This window comes from Colletotrichum jinshuiense, chromosome 10 (assembly GCF_051148585.1).
Source record: "Colletotrichum jinshuiense chromosome 10, complete sequence".
Classification (NCBI taxonomy): domain Eukaryota; kingdom Fungi; phylum Ascomycota; class Sordariomycetes; order Glomerellales; family Glomerellaceae; genus Colletotrichum; species Colletotrichum jinshuiense.
Window position 1 is genome coordinate 1 of NC_139303.1, and position 13,010 is coordinate 13,010.

Below are 13,010 nucleotides of genomic sequence, written 5' to 3' on the forward strand. Positions count from 1 at the left end.
CCCTAACCCTAACCCTAACCCTAACCCTAACCCTAACCCTAACCCTAACCCTAACCCTAACCCTAACCCTAACCCTAACCCTAACCCTAACCCTAACCCTAACCCTAACCCTAACCCTAACCCTGTCCTAAAAATCACCGCCTGGTCCAAGCGCCCCCTGCTAAAACCCTACGTAATTAGGTCCTAATTGTCAGCAAATAAGACCCAGGGTCTCTACTTTAATTTAGCTAGTCGTTTTAATAAACTCTATTATAGTTTATTATCGATGCTATATTAGGCACCTTTATAGACCTACTAGATAGTAGAAGGGCCTTTCTATAACGGAAGTTAACTAGGCTGCTAGAAGCTCTAGACAGCCTAATAGACCTCCTAAGATAATACGCCCTTCTACTACTATAAGGTAGTATACACCTACTACTACGCTACCTACTACACCAGCTACAGCTAGACGGCTTATCTAACTTATAGCAGCTAGCAGACGCTAGAATCCAGGCGGCAGTTACTAGAATAGCCTCTAGAGGGCCTAACTAGACGCCATTACTACACACAGCAGCTATAATAAGCCTACTTATACGGATAGGCAGCTTAGGCCTACCCCACTACGCCAGCCTAGCTAGGGAGCTATATATAACAGCAAAAGAGGCAGCTAGAAAATAGATTAGTAAGATCTTACTAAGCCTAAAGCCTCTAGCTAACGCTACAACCCTTATAGCAAAAGGGGTCCTACAGGCAGCCTATATAAAAAACCTATAGCAGCTACAAGCAAGACTTAGTTAAGTAGAAGAGTCTACTAGACTAGAGAACGCTAGCTACTTAGGTAGAAAGTAGATTTTAATACTTCTAACCTAATAGCAGTTTAAACTATTAGATTAAGAAATAGTAGAAGCTATAAGAAACCGCCTACTACTGCCTATACAGCCTATACAGCACCTATACTCCTTTTACAAGGCCCTACTAAAGCTAGGGCACTAAGACGTCTGTTATAGAGCCTAATAGGGGTGGATCTAACGCTACAACCTAGTAACTTAAGCCTTATATAAAGCAACTTCTAGTAAGGGTCTACTAGGTGTAGAGTTAGAACCATCCGTCTAGGTAGCTACTACTACAACGACCCACCTAAAGGCCGACTTTACGTGTAACGTAGGCGGCGGAAAGAGATTTTACAACATACAGATAGTAGCTGTTAATAAGGACTCAGCTAAGGAAGACCCTTTTTTAACCCTATCGGAAGTAGTATAAGAGAAGCGGCGTAAATACAGGGTCCTAAGGGACTTCTTTACGCTATTTATCTTTTCAGCTGGAGGGCTAATAGAGAAGGATACAGCAGTCGCCTACAAGGCCATATAGAAGCTAGTAGGGCTGATAGCTGCCTCTTAGATGGACTACTCTATCAGTAGGGCTCTCCTAAAAGCAAGAACAGCATCAGCAGCCTCTATTAGTAAAATTAGACCCTATAGGGCTATAAGTAACTAACCAACCTACTATACCTACCAACCTAACCTTACTACTACCCCTTTTACCTAAATTGTAAACACCTACATCTTGTTGAAATACATTACTACACTATAAACCTATATAAGGAGGATTAAATTAGCCTAGCGAATAAGCTCTAGATAGTTAATCAAACCCTAATCTAACCCTAACCCTTAGTGTCTGCCCTGATGAATTAAACCGTTGCATCTCTAAATTAAATTAATGGCTTAAAGAGGTTGAACGGTAAACGCGCGGCTAGATAACTTTAGAAATGGCATACGCAGTGAAGCACACTTAGTGGATAATAGGGACACATCGAGCTACATCTGTGGCCGGGTAAGACTTAGCCTACTTTACCCCTATTGACTAGTTAGTGAGATGGCCGGGGTCATCGACTTCACAACTATGCAGTGGCGCGGTAATTCGAGATACATCTATAGACAGAACACAGGTAGTACATTAAGGTCAACGGTACTTATATAAGCCATTTCGATAGTTCTTATCGTAGAGAATCACAGAAGCCTAAATAAGACGCCCTTAGACGATGGCTCTAACGTCTGCTATTCAACCGAATCAGCTTTTAGATTAGGTCGGTCGATGCGTATTCTACTACCTGAAGACGACTACGATTTAGAAAGAAGGTGCTACTATTTCAAAGTGTTTCCTTAATTGCAACGGCAAAGTTTACCCGTTTAAGACAAAAATGGCAAGTGGAGTATAGTAATCAACGTGTTAATGCCTTGAGTCCAGTCTATAGAGACAGCGGGTCCATCATGGCATAGCCTCACTAGATGGTTATTTAACGCAATAAAACAAAAGCATCTGCAATGGATATAATGTCTCATACTCAGTTGACAACAGGTGTATACCCATGAGGGGAACCAACCACTCAGGAGACATCCAATGCTTCGTCTAGCTAATCAAATAGCCTGAATTATTGGTACTTCTGTTGAATCTGACCATGAAAGAAGTACCAACACCCACCCGTGTTATAAAGCGCTACCCCACGCTGCTGGCACCCTGACCTCGTCTTTTCCTTATAAGATCGCGAGTTTCCTGTGGCCTCACCAAGGGCTTTTTTTGACTGGTTACATGCCACGTGTTACGACCCAACAAGAAGCATAACACAACCAGGGCTGACCTACTAGCGCCTGGCGGCTACAAGACAGGATATATGCAGGACACACGGGGAACACGTTAGATCACCCGGAACGGAAGAGCTATAGAACAGGTCACGTGTAGATAAGATAAGAAAATAAGCGCTCACCACCAAAAGGGCCGATCATGAGCACCTTAAAGGAACAACCGGACTTGTATATAGGATGGGCTTGGACAGGCTCCAAGACAGACTCCATAGCTCTCCAGCAATCAAATTCGTTATTCACTCTATCATAAGTGACTCTTAGATTACTTTTCTATTGTAAAGCTACCTGCACCTTGAGACGCCTAACTGATCACCAGACCTCAACAGACCAGCAAGATTACCGACAAGACTTACCTTACTATTATCGAGTATCGACCTCAGCTACCTGTTAGCAGAAACACTGCTGTCGGATATCTGACTGTAACACCACGTACGCAAAGGAATTCTTCCGCTTATCCCCTTGTATGATTTGAAAAATAACTAACTTTAGTATAAAAAAGATACTATATTTAGGTAGTAGCAGGAAGGAGGTGAGTGCTATGAGGATGGAAAAGTGCCACGAGACCAGGGTTTGGCATATTGCTAGAGACGGGTACCTGCATGACGGAGTAGGTTCTCTTCCTCCGTTCACATATGCCATAAGAATGCCTGCTCTATGAAAACACTCAACACGGATTCCAATCTTGGGGTTAAATTCTTGATACGTACAAGGTTCATGTCGTAATTTTGTGTGAATTGAACATGACCAACCCAACACTTCTCCTACGCTCCAAGGATAAAAAGTCTGCTAGCTGGTTATCAAGGTTTGGCAGCTGCCTAAGAGCCATTCATGACGAGATGGTCCAATTGCTGCGTCAACATGTGCACATCTCCAGTGCCGCCCTTGCCGTCACCCACAACCTCAGCCCTGGCTACTACATCGTCATCACTAACGGCGAGGGCGTCCTGCAACTCGACGACGCCCAGCCGAGCCTCTCTAAGCCGGTCCAACAGCTCCCGTCTGCCCCGAAAGCCCTGGTTATTAGATATGGCCTAGCCTAGCTGCTACATCTCACATGCTTGTACCCTGTAGAGCGAGTCTAGCTCCTGTACAAGTGGTTGTACGCTGTTCATCCGCTGGCCTGTCACGATGGCGCGTTGGATTGATCCTAAAACATTGATCATGCTAAGCTCGCGCTTAGAAATGATGGCTAACTGGATTTCTATGATGCTGGCGATGAGTCCGTCAAGACGATCGCGGCTTGCTTCAAGCTGGTCAAAATGGGCTGTATTGCCATTATACCTAGGGGGCAGCTCCCTAGGCAGTGGTGATTCTGGTGGACAAGGCAGCGCGCCAACCGGGGCAGCCTGAGAAGTAGTACGAGACGGCGGCGAATCAGGCCGGGTTGATGGCGGCGGTGGCGGCGGCAGCGGCGGCGGCGATCTTGTAGGAACCAGAGGGGAGTTTTTGACTAACCACTGACGTACTCCGCTGGAACCGCCAGTGCTGTGTGCCAGACGTCGCCGAGAGAGGTGAACGACGCTTGCAGACTCTGACGGATGGATAGACGCCCGCCCATCATAAAGCTCGGGTGCCGGGTGAGAGTTGAAGCGCGAGGCGGCAATACCACGCTTGGGAGACGGGAGTTGCAGCGTTGGCCAGAAGGTAGACGTCGACAAGCCGCTTGAGGGGGGATGATGCTTGGGGGCTGGGAGATGCAGCATCGGCACAAAGGTCGATGCAGACAGGCTGCTTGACGGCGAACTCGTCCTCTTTGCGGATTTGCTCGGCCGAGCTGGTGGAGGTGTTGATGGAACGCGAAGTGTTGGCTTATAGGTCGATGTTGAGAAGCCGCTTGATGGTCGATTTGTTCCCCTCGAAGACTGGGGTAGAGCAGGGGCTTGGAAAGTTGGGGCGAAGGTGGACGTGGACAAGCCACCCGACAACTGCAAGGGAGAAGAAGCTCTTTGATACTGGGGACCCCAAAACGAAGTCTCCATTGGCATTAGAGACGCCACATCAGCCGTATCATCTCAAGCCGCGACTGGTGCCTCGGAACCTCTGACTGTTGGTGTGCTTCTCCTATGACGACGAGTGACGGCGGTGTAATGTCTTCAGTCCATGACGGCAGCGTCCAAGCATGTGTCCACAGGGGCCAGACGACAGTGCGTATGGCGCCTTGCTGGAGGGTGTTGTTCCGCACCAACTCTTCAATAAGGCTGTGCAGTTTGCGCTGGATGCGAGGGTCCACGAGAGCTTGGTAGTGGCTGTTGTCATGGACGCAGTTAAGCTTCGTGAACAAGCTGTTAAACTCGACGTAGTGCCAGGTGCGGCGGGTGTCGAGCTGGTGGGTTGCCTGAGGGCACCACTTGATCTGCCCTATGTTGCCAACTCGATGATGGGCGAGATTCACGTTCTCAATAACCTGGGATTATCCAGTCAGGTCAAACGAAAAAGTAGTCAAGAGCACAAGCAGGGCGCAATATCACCGTGGCGGTGTTGCCTTGACACATGATGGCAGGACAGAATGAGAGAAAGAGAATAGTAACTCCCGCGCAGGGTTGTAGCACTTCAACCTCACGGCTTCTTCAAGAAGGGTGCGAGAGGAGCGCCGCCTGTGAGGAAGGCAGTACTCCCCAGTGGGTCGCTGTGGTTGACTCGTAGTGAAGGTATGTCGAAGCTGTGATCCAGCAGGCTGCGGCCGCTAGGCGAGAGAAGGTGTGGATGGCAGAAGACGAGAGTTGGGGCACGTTGGCAAACGAAGGGAGAGCGTTGGCCAGACCGGAGGAGAGCGGTTCGTGAGATGTGGAGCGGCACAGAAGGCTGCATTGACGCAGGTTCATGCAGGCCAAGCGTTTGCTTGGTCCAGCAGAGCAGGCACTTGTAGAGCGGACCCCACCAGACTGCAGGTTGGTTCAAAGAGGCGGAGAGGTGACGAATCGCCGGGGGATGAGCTGGTTGATCTGTCTCGGTCGGTCGTGGTGAGAAGAGTGTCGGTGAGGTTTTGGGAGGAAGGAGACGGACAGATGGCCTAGCTGGACAGAGGGCGTAGCTGGACAGAGGGCGTAGCTGGACAGAGGACAGAGGAGAAGCGAGGCAAACGACATGTCTAACAATTGAGAGGGCGAGTCTGTTGAAGGCAGCCGTTGATTTAGGTCACCTCAGCTAGACGCCATCTATCTTCGTTCGTCGCCATCTGATTCTTGACAGATTCATCTCCTCGTGCACGAGCTTCTCGGCCTCCTGACCCAAGCCGGAAGGGTAGATATCCATCTTTTCGTCTTCAATGTTCAGGCGCAGGGCTGCCGAAGAAACTCGCAGCGCAGCGCAGTCCCAACACACTGCAGACCAATCCATCCGACCCCCGTGTTCGTTTGAAATCGTTCGCTGATTAAGGACGTGGCTGTGACGGATCCCAGCCCTGCAGATCAACCTTGACACCCATGCTTGTTCGCTCGTTCGATGTGAAGCACGTGGCTATGACGAACCCGTCGCCTGGTGTCGGGCGCTCGCAAGGAAACTGGATCGCCGGAGTTGGCGAGGAGAGGTCGGTCGGAGGCGTTTGTCGAGGATCAGAGTATGACTGACGTCTCCTGGCAGGTCGATCAAGCGAGCTCAATTGTCGGCAAGCCTGGCTCCGGGGTTCGTTGTTGGTCTCGGGGTTGTCAGGGGCAGAAGCCGGCAGCAGAGCCCGGAGATTCCACCTCCGGGCTGCCAACAGCTATATCTTCACTATTACCGTGTGACGACCTAACAAGTTAACAAGCATGATGCCCCACCCGGCGGCAAGGACACGGGCGACACAAGTATCTGTATGCAAAGGAATAGGGGGATTAGGTTTTGCCCAATCGGTACGAAAGAACTACAGGAAGTCTCGTGATAATAAAAAGGACCGACAAACGATAAGCGGTCCTATAAGGTAGGACCGATAACCGCCAACTTGCTGTTTCAGGCGTCAGGATGCAGTAGCGAGATAAGCTAGAGCACCAAAAGAAAATAAATCATAGCACTAATTACAACAATAAGATAGGAAATCTATTAATAGTATCTGAGGCCGCTTCTTGATTGGTTAACTAGCGCTGTAGCAGATAAGGTGTATATATGAGGCCTCCTAGCTGATCCGCTATAAAGACAAGACCTTCACACCATAGCCTCAACCATTAGCTTAATGGCATGACTTGTGACTAATCAACCAGGTCATAAAAAAGTCGCTCCTCCACTAGGACCCTTGCTTGAGTCCGTCTTCTTCTTTAGGATTAGTAATTCCTACGCTTTAGAATGGACTTCGTTTCTTTTTTATTACTTAACGCTACATTTTTCGCGGCACTAGTTATTGCAGAGCTCGATTCAAAAGGCACAGTTGACTCAACACAGTGCCAGTTCTCAGATTATCAGAAATATGTTAATCACATTGTCGACAACAAAGGCGACTTCAATGTATCTGAACTAGTTGAGACCTGCGGGTCAATATGCCCCCTCATCTTTGGCGTTGGCAACCCAGATGTATCAGGAGTTGGAGTAAGTAACCTAACCACTTTCATACTTATTAATTTCCTTTCTAGACATTTTAGAAAATTACCTATGCTTATCAACTATAGGCTATGATATCCTACGCTATACAAGGAGTAAGCGTGATCTTAGCCAGTGCTGTCGTCCAAGCTATTCGGTTGTACCTTGACCTAAACTTGAGGACGGCTAAACCGTCTGATAAAGCTTATATTTCAACAAAGTTGACTCAGATTGAATCCCTCGTTGAGCAGTCAATAACCGACATCAAAAACTTACCTTTAAAGGCTAAAATCCAAAATGCGGATAGACTCCACCCCTTAACCCTACTCATGTCGGAAACAATCAAAATTACAGGCAATGCCCTTGATGAAGCTCAGCCTCTCGACACAGATCGGATAGTTGGTAACTTGGACAAAATCTATACCAACTTTATCGACGCTACAAATCAAATCATAACTTTCGACTTAGAGGCTCAACCTCAATACGCAGCTGAATTAAGATCCTTAAGCCTACGCCGCAAGGAACTGGAAAAATATGTAAACGAGTCGGTTAATAAAGCTCGACAACTATCCTCATATTGTCCTCCAAGCTTGATAATCCGGTCACTATTACAAATTTGCGAATCAATACACCAAATCAGTATTTCACTTTCTTTAACCATCATGGTCGCAACACTAGTACGAATATATCAAGAGGATGTTCTATATGCTGAGTTAACTATCTTGGTTGGCCTATCGAGATACCAGCTTTACATCAGCTTCTTCAGCCTGCATTTCTTCCTCATCTACCCAGACACATCCCCTGGTTGGCGTTTACGGCTCCTCCTTCCATCTGCCCAGATGCTCTGCGCATGGGCTATGCTTTTAGCAATAACATGTGCAGCGGTTGGACGGTTGCAACAAGAAACAACGCTCCATGCTAGTATTCTAAACGAGCTAAGCTCTACATGTGTGGAGATGCGTGGCTTCCCGAGTATATCAACAGTATTCGAGTTTCTTCAATCCTCTCCTCATTCGACCACACCTCTAAACCACATCTTTTCCGACAACTCTTATGCTGCGCTCCTAGAGTTTATCCTCTTCCCTTTAGTATTTTGGATACTCTATGTGTGGATCTTTGCAAAAAGCTCGACTAAAGAGAGGATGTTAAGTATAAGCATGGCTCTAGCGAGACTTGACATGACAGAGACAGCGAAGTATTCCCACATTGCGGCACTAGTTGCACTTCACATTAGTGTTACGTTTCGGTCTATTTCTGATGTATGGTCTACACGCAACGATCTAATAAAAGCACACCAGCTTTCAGGCATGCCTGAGGACGACGAGAATCGATGGGGTTTTGGGCAGGTTGCTGCAGTTCTCATGTGGACACCCCCTGCTAGGTTGATATTCACCGCCGCTTGGAAAATTATTCAGGGTACGTTAAGATCCTTACTTAACAGCTTTTTAGGTAGATTTAATACCAACTAAAATATTTTAGAGCGCCTTTAATCTATATAGATAAACATTGAAAAGGAAACCTATTTTACATTCAAAGTCTAAAAGCTATTACAATGGGGCGGGGTTCAACCCACGCGGCTCAGCGGGCATGTAGACAGCAGGGCTACTTTTACCCCTAACTGCATAACCATCTTGTCTTTTCTTTAGTTATCAGCGTGTACTTAGGTCTAATTAGAGCGGAATAAGCCTGATCAGACATCACTAGACACCATCACACCAATACTCCTTTCTTTATGCAACCTGGAGATCTTCTACCAATTCACTTGTATATGCATGCGACTGTAGTGGAGGTGACCACTAAGCAACAAGGCAAACTCTCGACCCTTCGCATAAGGCCTAGAAAGTGCAATTGTTTATTCAGAATAGGCCTGATTAGGTCTATCTCTAGGAGGCAAATTAACACTTCTGTTGCCCTGCAGATGGGAAGTCACTCTATAGTAGGCGGAACCTAGGGTGCATGGCAGTCGCTGGGTGTATTGTGGTGTTTTTTGCATCTATCCATCCCTAGCCGCCATTAGACCCGGTATTGTGGAAGAATACTAGGGTTAGGGTTGAGGGTTGATGGTTGCTCTCTAAACTAGAGGCTTTTCTTCCTAGCGCACCAAATGAAAAGTGTGGTAAGTACTCTGCTGCTTGGGCTTGGTTTTCTTAGGAAGCTCTGTTAGCCTAGTCTAGCCTGATAGTGCTCGCTAAAGCACAAGTAACATGTATAAGACTGCAATAGTAAGAGCTAATTAACGCGGCTATAAGGCTATACTGCTACACTTTTAGAATATAATTATACTAGTAATGGTGTATCATAGGGAAGATTAAGATATAAAAGCGTGCTGAAACTGTAAAGCTTGTTGTATAAGCCCAGTCGGACATCTAGATTTCTAACCTGGGGCAGAAAACCCAGTGGTGGGGCCTTAGGGCGTCAAATAGGTGCATAGAGGGCTGGCTGGGTCATCGTGATGGTGGCTTGTAGTTAACGGGTATTAACGGGTAACTCTTTAAGGCTTTAAGCACAGGCTGCAAGATGCTGCGGAAGATGTTGCGGTTGAAATTGACGAACTAGAGCTTGTCTGCAACGGAGTTGGCCTCGCTATTCACGGTCTTGGTCATCTTATAGTCGCCGTTTCGTGCGCTGTCGGCTCCTGGCTATGCGTAATACTTGTGGAAGCGGCCTTTACAACTGCCGCTCTAGTGTTTAGCAGTTTCGGTCATAATACCAAAGTTGCTAAATCGACTGCCGGTGCTTTTGTTTCTACATGCCAACCCGCCCGTCTCTACCAGATTAGAACACACCATCAGCATTAGATGGTGGCCGGAAGGGCTATAAATATTACAGGTAAAGTCACTATCGCTGTAAAGAATCCACCATTTTTTTATAAAACCCTTGCTCTCTATCAGGATAGACTTAATAAAGCTGTAAGGATGACTAAAAGCCTTATGGCGCTTGATGTATCCCCTAAAGACTTTGCCAACCTCTGCTGCGGACTTAATTCCTAGGTTTAATTCGCCGTTAGAAGCTATTATTAAGGCGGTTATAGCTGCAGCCTTGGTATTATTCCGATCGGCGCTTGCTTGGTGATTAGCAGCTTTAAGGCTGTGTAAAAGCAGGAGTTTGTTGCCACCTAAAATCACTCCTAAGCCTAATAGCCTGTAGATAATGCTCCTACAACCATCTGGATGCCTAAGGATACTAAAGCTTCGGCGACGACGACGGTCTTAGGGATGAGGTGACCCTCCTGAATAGTGACAGCGAAGAAGGTATACGTACTCCGAAAGGCTTGCAGCGAGTATCTAAAGGTGCGGCACATCATCTTCCGCACTTGTGATCTAGAGACATCGACCTTTAATATCTCTACACACGAACGTCACTTCCCTATACTTTCGGTGCAGTACGCCTTAGCAGTACGTACTGGGTGGTTGCGCCCGTGTTCCGCTAGAGCGGACCTACCGGTACCCCGCGCGTCCAGGTTGGATGCGACCTGACGCGTTGAGGGGGATCCGCTCTAGATTTCTAGATTCGCTAGGTCACATGATGAGACTGGCCAACGACCGTGGCTGTACCTGTGTAGCTTTTACACTGTAAACCTGGAAGGTTCTGATTTTGTGGGTCTACTATGGCGTTAGGCTGCTAGTGTGGCTGCTTCTAGCTGTAGCTAAAGTAGTCGTCACAATTGCGCTCTCGAGAGGGCCGTTGAGCGTCCAAAAGAGTCGTTTGCTGGCTACTGATGGCATTACAACGTTATATGTTCCGTTCGAGATTGTCAAGATTCCCGCCATGCTGCTGACGAGTGTGTCCATGGTCAGAGGTTGTGTCGATTTGGTCTCTTTTGATTGAAGTGAGGTTGAAGCAAGGTGCCTTGCGGACGGACGAGGCTGGACAGAAGGGGTGATCACGACCGTTTCCCACTAGGTACGTATCAGCTAACCTATTCTGGCTCCATCATGGCACAACATGTGGGGCAACGGCTGCTGCCTGACGCTGCAGGGGTACAGGCGGTTGGTTGGCTTCAAGCGGCCGAGTTCACAACGCAGCTTGCCGGCATTGCCTGGTGCGGGCGGTTGTTGAAAGCAACAATCATCTGCTGGGGTCGAAGAGAAACACACTCTTGTCTCTTAGTCAAAACGAGGAAAGAGGCTGAAAGACAAGATCAAAAAGCTTATTGCTTAATTAGGCCGTGCCAGTGGCGATCACAATAAGACAAACTTCAAATCATACCCCTGGGGCTGCCGGGTGCTCTCAGCAATGGGCAGTGCTGCTACGGCGCAGTGTTATGTCAGCACGGGAGAGTTGTTCCGTAATCTAGGCGCATATGTCCCAAGCATACATATTGCGAACTACTCGTTGCTCTCGATCCAACTCAATCTCTAGTGCTCGGGCCTTGAATAAAGAATCTTGAATCCGTTCCAAGGCATATTTTCAAGGTTTTAAGAGCTTGTATAGTTATCACTATGCTACCATGGCCATTTCCAATGTTATGGGTTGGCTTTCAAACACTCTTTAGGGTTATCTTATTTTGCAATACGAGCCAACCCCTGTCAAGACCAGGTAAACTTCCACTCCCTCGACAAGATGTAATAGTTCATAACGCCGACTGCGAACTCGCCATGCTTCTTCATTACCCAGTCCATTCTCTCTCTCGTGCGGCCCTCCAACACTCTATTTCCGACCAAACGGCATACAATCTCGCGCATCGCGAACTCGGTTTCGTTTGTGTTGCTGTACAACTCATCCACGACGGCGGGGAACTCCTCTGCAACCTCCCAAGTCTGCTCCGCCGATCGGTAGAAGCGCTCTCGCGCCAGGAGCTTGAGTGCGGGTACATCGTACTTGTCGGCCATGATGTAAAGACGGAGATGGAGGAACAAGTCTTTCCGAGCCTTGGAAAGTTCTTTCTTGACTGGATCGATAATGTCGTCGTTTTTCTCCCACATGTGCTCGTTATAGTCGGGTGGCCAAAGCTTCTTGTGGAGAACATCATCTAGAGATTCCGTATGTTCGTCGGCCACGTTCTCACCAGAGAACTCGTTGTACTCCTCTTCTGGCTCAACTGTGGGCGGTGGTCTCTCGCTGTATTCCGAGTCATACTCCGAATCGGGAACGTAACTTCCATCATTGGGGACACTAGTTGTCTCGTCGCCGCTGCTATCCTGATTCTCGGCCGATTGGCCAGGTCTTCTTGAGCCGGTTTCCAGCTGTCTGGGTACTTTGTGTCGCCTGTGGGGTATCTCAACCCCAGTCGCTGCGTTGAGTTCGTCAGTAACCTCATCAGGCCGCAACAGCGATATTTCAGACGGTGTTCCGAATGTGGGCGTGACTCCATCATTGTAGTTTCCTGTGTAGAGAAATTGGAGCAGGAACTGAAGGATGGCGGGATCATCGTCTGGCAGGTCGATAATTCCCGAGGCGGCTTCCTGTTTTCTGTGTTGGTGACTATTTCCGATGAGTGAATTGGACTGGTACCTTGAAAGGGCAAGAAAAGGCCTTGTCAAAGAAGGAAGACTGGGAGCAAACAATGGCTCGATGCGCTTTGAAAGTGCGCCCACTGCAGGTGATTTTCATATCGGCATACTTCTCAGAGAGAAAGAGTCCAGAAAGCGCAGAGAAGATAGAAGTCGTGCGAACATCGTCGACAGCATCGAAGGGCGCACATGGGGGGTATTTGTCTTCCCCCAGGGGGTCTGGCAGACCTTTGCTGCCGCTAGCTGCGGATGATTCATCGGCCGAGGGAGCTTCAGCTGGGGGAGCTTCAGATGCCATCTTAAAAATTCGACGCGGTTTTCTGAGCGTCGGTGTGAACTTTGAAAAAGGAAATGAAAGGAGATGCAATCAGCGAAGTCTACCGGGGGTTTAAAAGGGTTAGTGGAGACTCTTCCTCAGTAGGTTGCCGGACCGTCAGCGTAGTTTGACGGG

At 48.0% G+C, this 13,010-nt stretch overlaps 4 protein-coding genes across 4 annotated transcripts; 2 read left to right on the forward strand and 2 right to left on the reverse strand.

Moving 5' to 3' along the window:
• Positions 1 to 3,454: 3,454 nt before the first annotated feature.
• EsH8_X_000001 (uncharacterized protein) lies at positions 3,455 to 3,658 on the forward strand (the record flags this gene model as incomplete). The annotated part of the gene is made up of 1 exon (XM_083274089.1): positions 3,455 to 3,658. One exon carries the CDS (start codon positions 3,455 to 3,457, stop codon positions 3,656 to 3,658), a length of 204 nt encoding a protein of 67 aa, XP_083119481.1.
• Positions 3,659 to 3,661: 3 nt separating this feature from the next.
• On the reverse strand, positions 3,662 to 4,603 carry EsH8_X_000002 (uncharacterized protein; the record flags this gene model as incomplete). Its single annotated transcript, XM_083274090.1, has 1 exon — positions 3,662 to 4,603. One exon carries the CDS (start codon positions 4,601 to 4,603, stop codon positions 3,662 to 3,664), a length of 942 nt encoding a protein of 313 aa, XP_083119482.1.
• A 2,272-nt stretch (positions 4,604 to 6,875) lies between these two features.
• EsH8_X_000003 (uncharacterized protein) lies at positions 6,876 to 8,596 on the forward strand (the record flags this gene model as incomplete). The annotated part of the gene is made up of 3 exons (XM_083274091.1): positions 6,876 to 7,115; positions 7,196 to 8,522; positions 8,586 to 8,596. The coding sequence occupies 3 exons, from the start codon at positions 6,876 to 6,878 to the stop codon at positions 8,594 to 8,596; spliced, it is 1,578 nt and encodes a 525-aa protein (XP_083119483.1).
• A 3,039-nt stretch (positions 8,597 to 11,635) lies between these two features.
• On the reverse strand, positions 11,636 to 12,857 carry EsH8_X_000004 (BTB/POZ protein; the record flags this gene model as incomplete). Its single annotated transcript, XM_083274092.1, has 2 exons — positions 11,636 to 12,511; positions 12,561 to 12,857. 2 exons carry the CDS (start codon positions 12,855 to 12,857, stop codon positions 11,636 to 11,638), a joined length of 1,173 nt encoding a protein of 390 aa, XP_083119484.1.
• Positions 12,858 to 13,010: the final 153 nt, after the last annotated feature.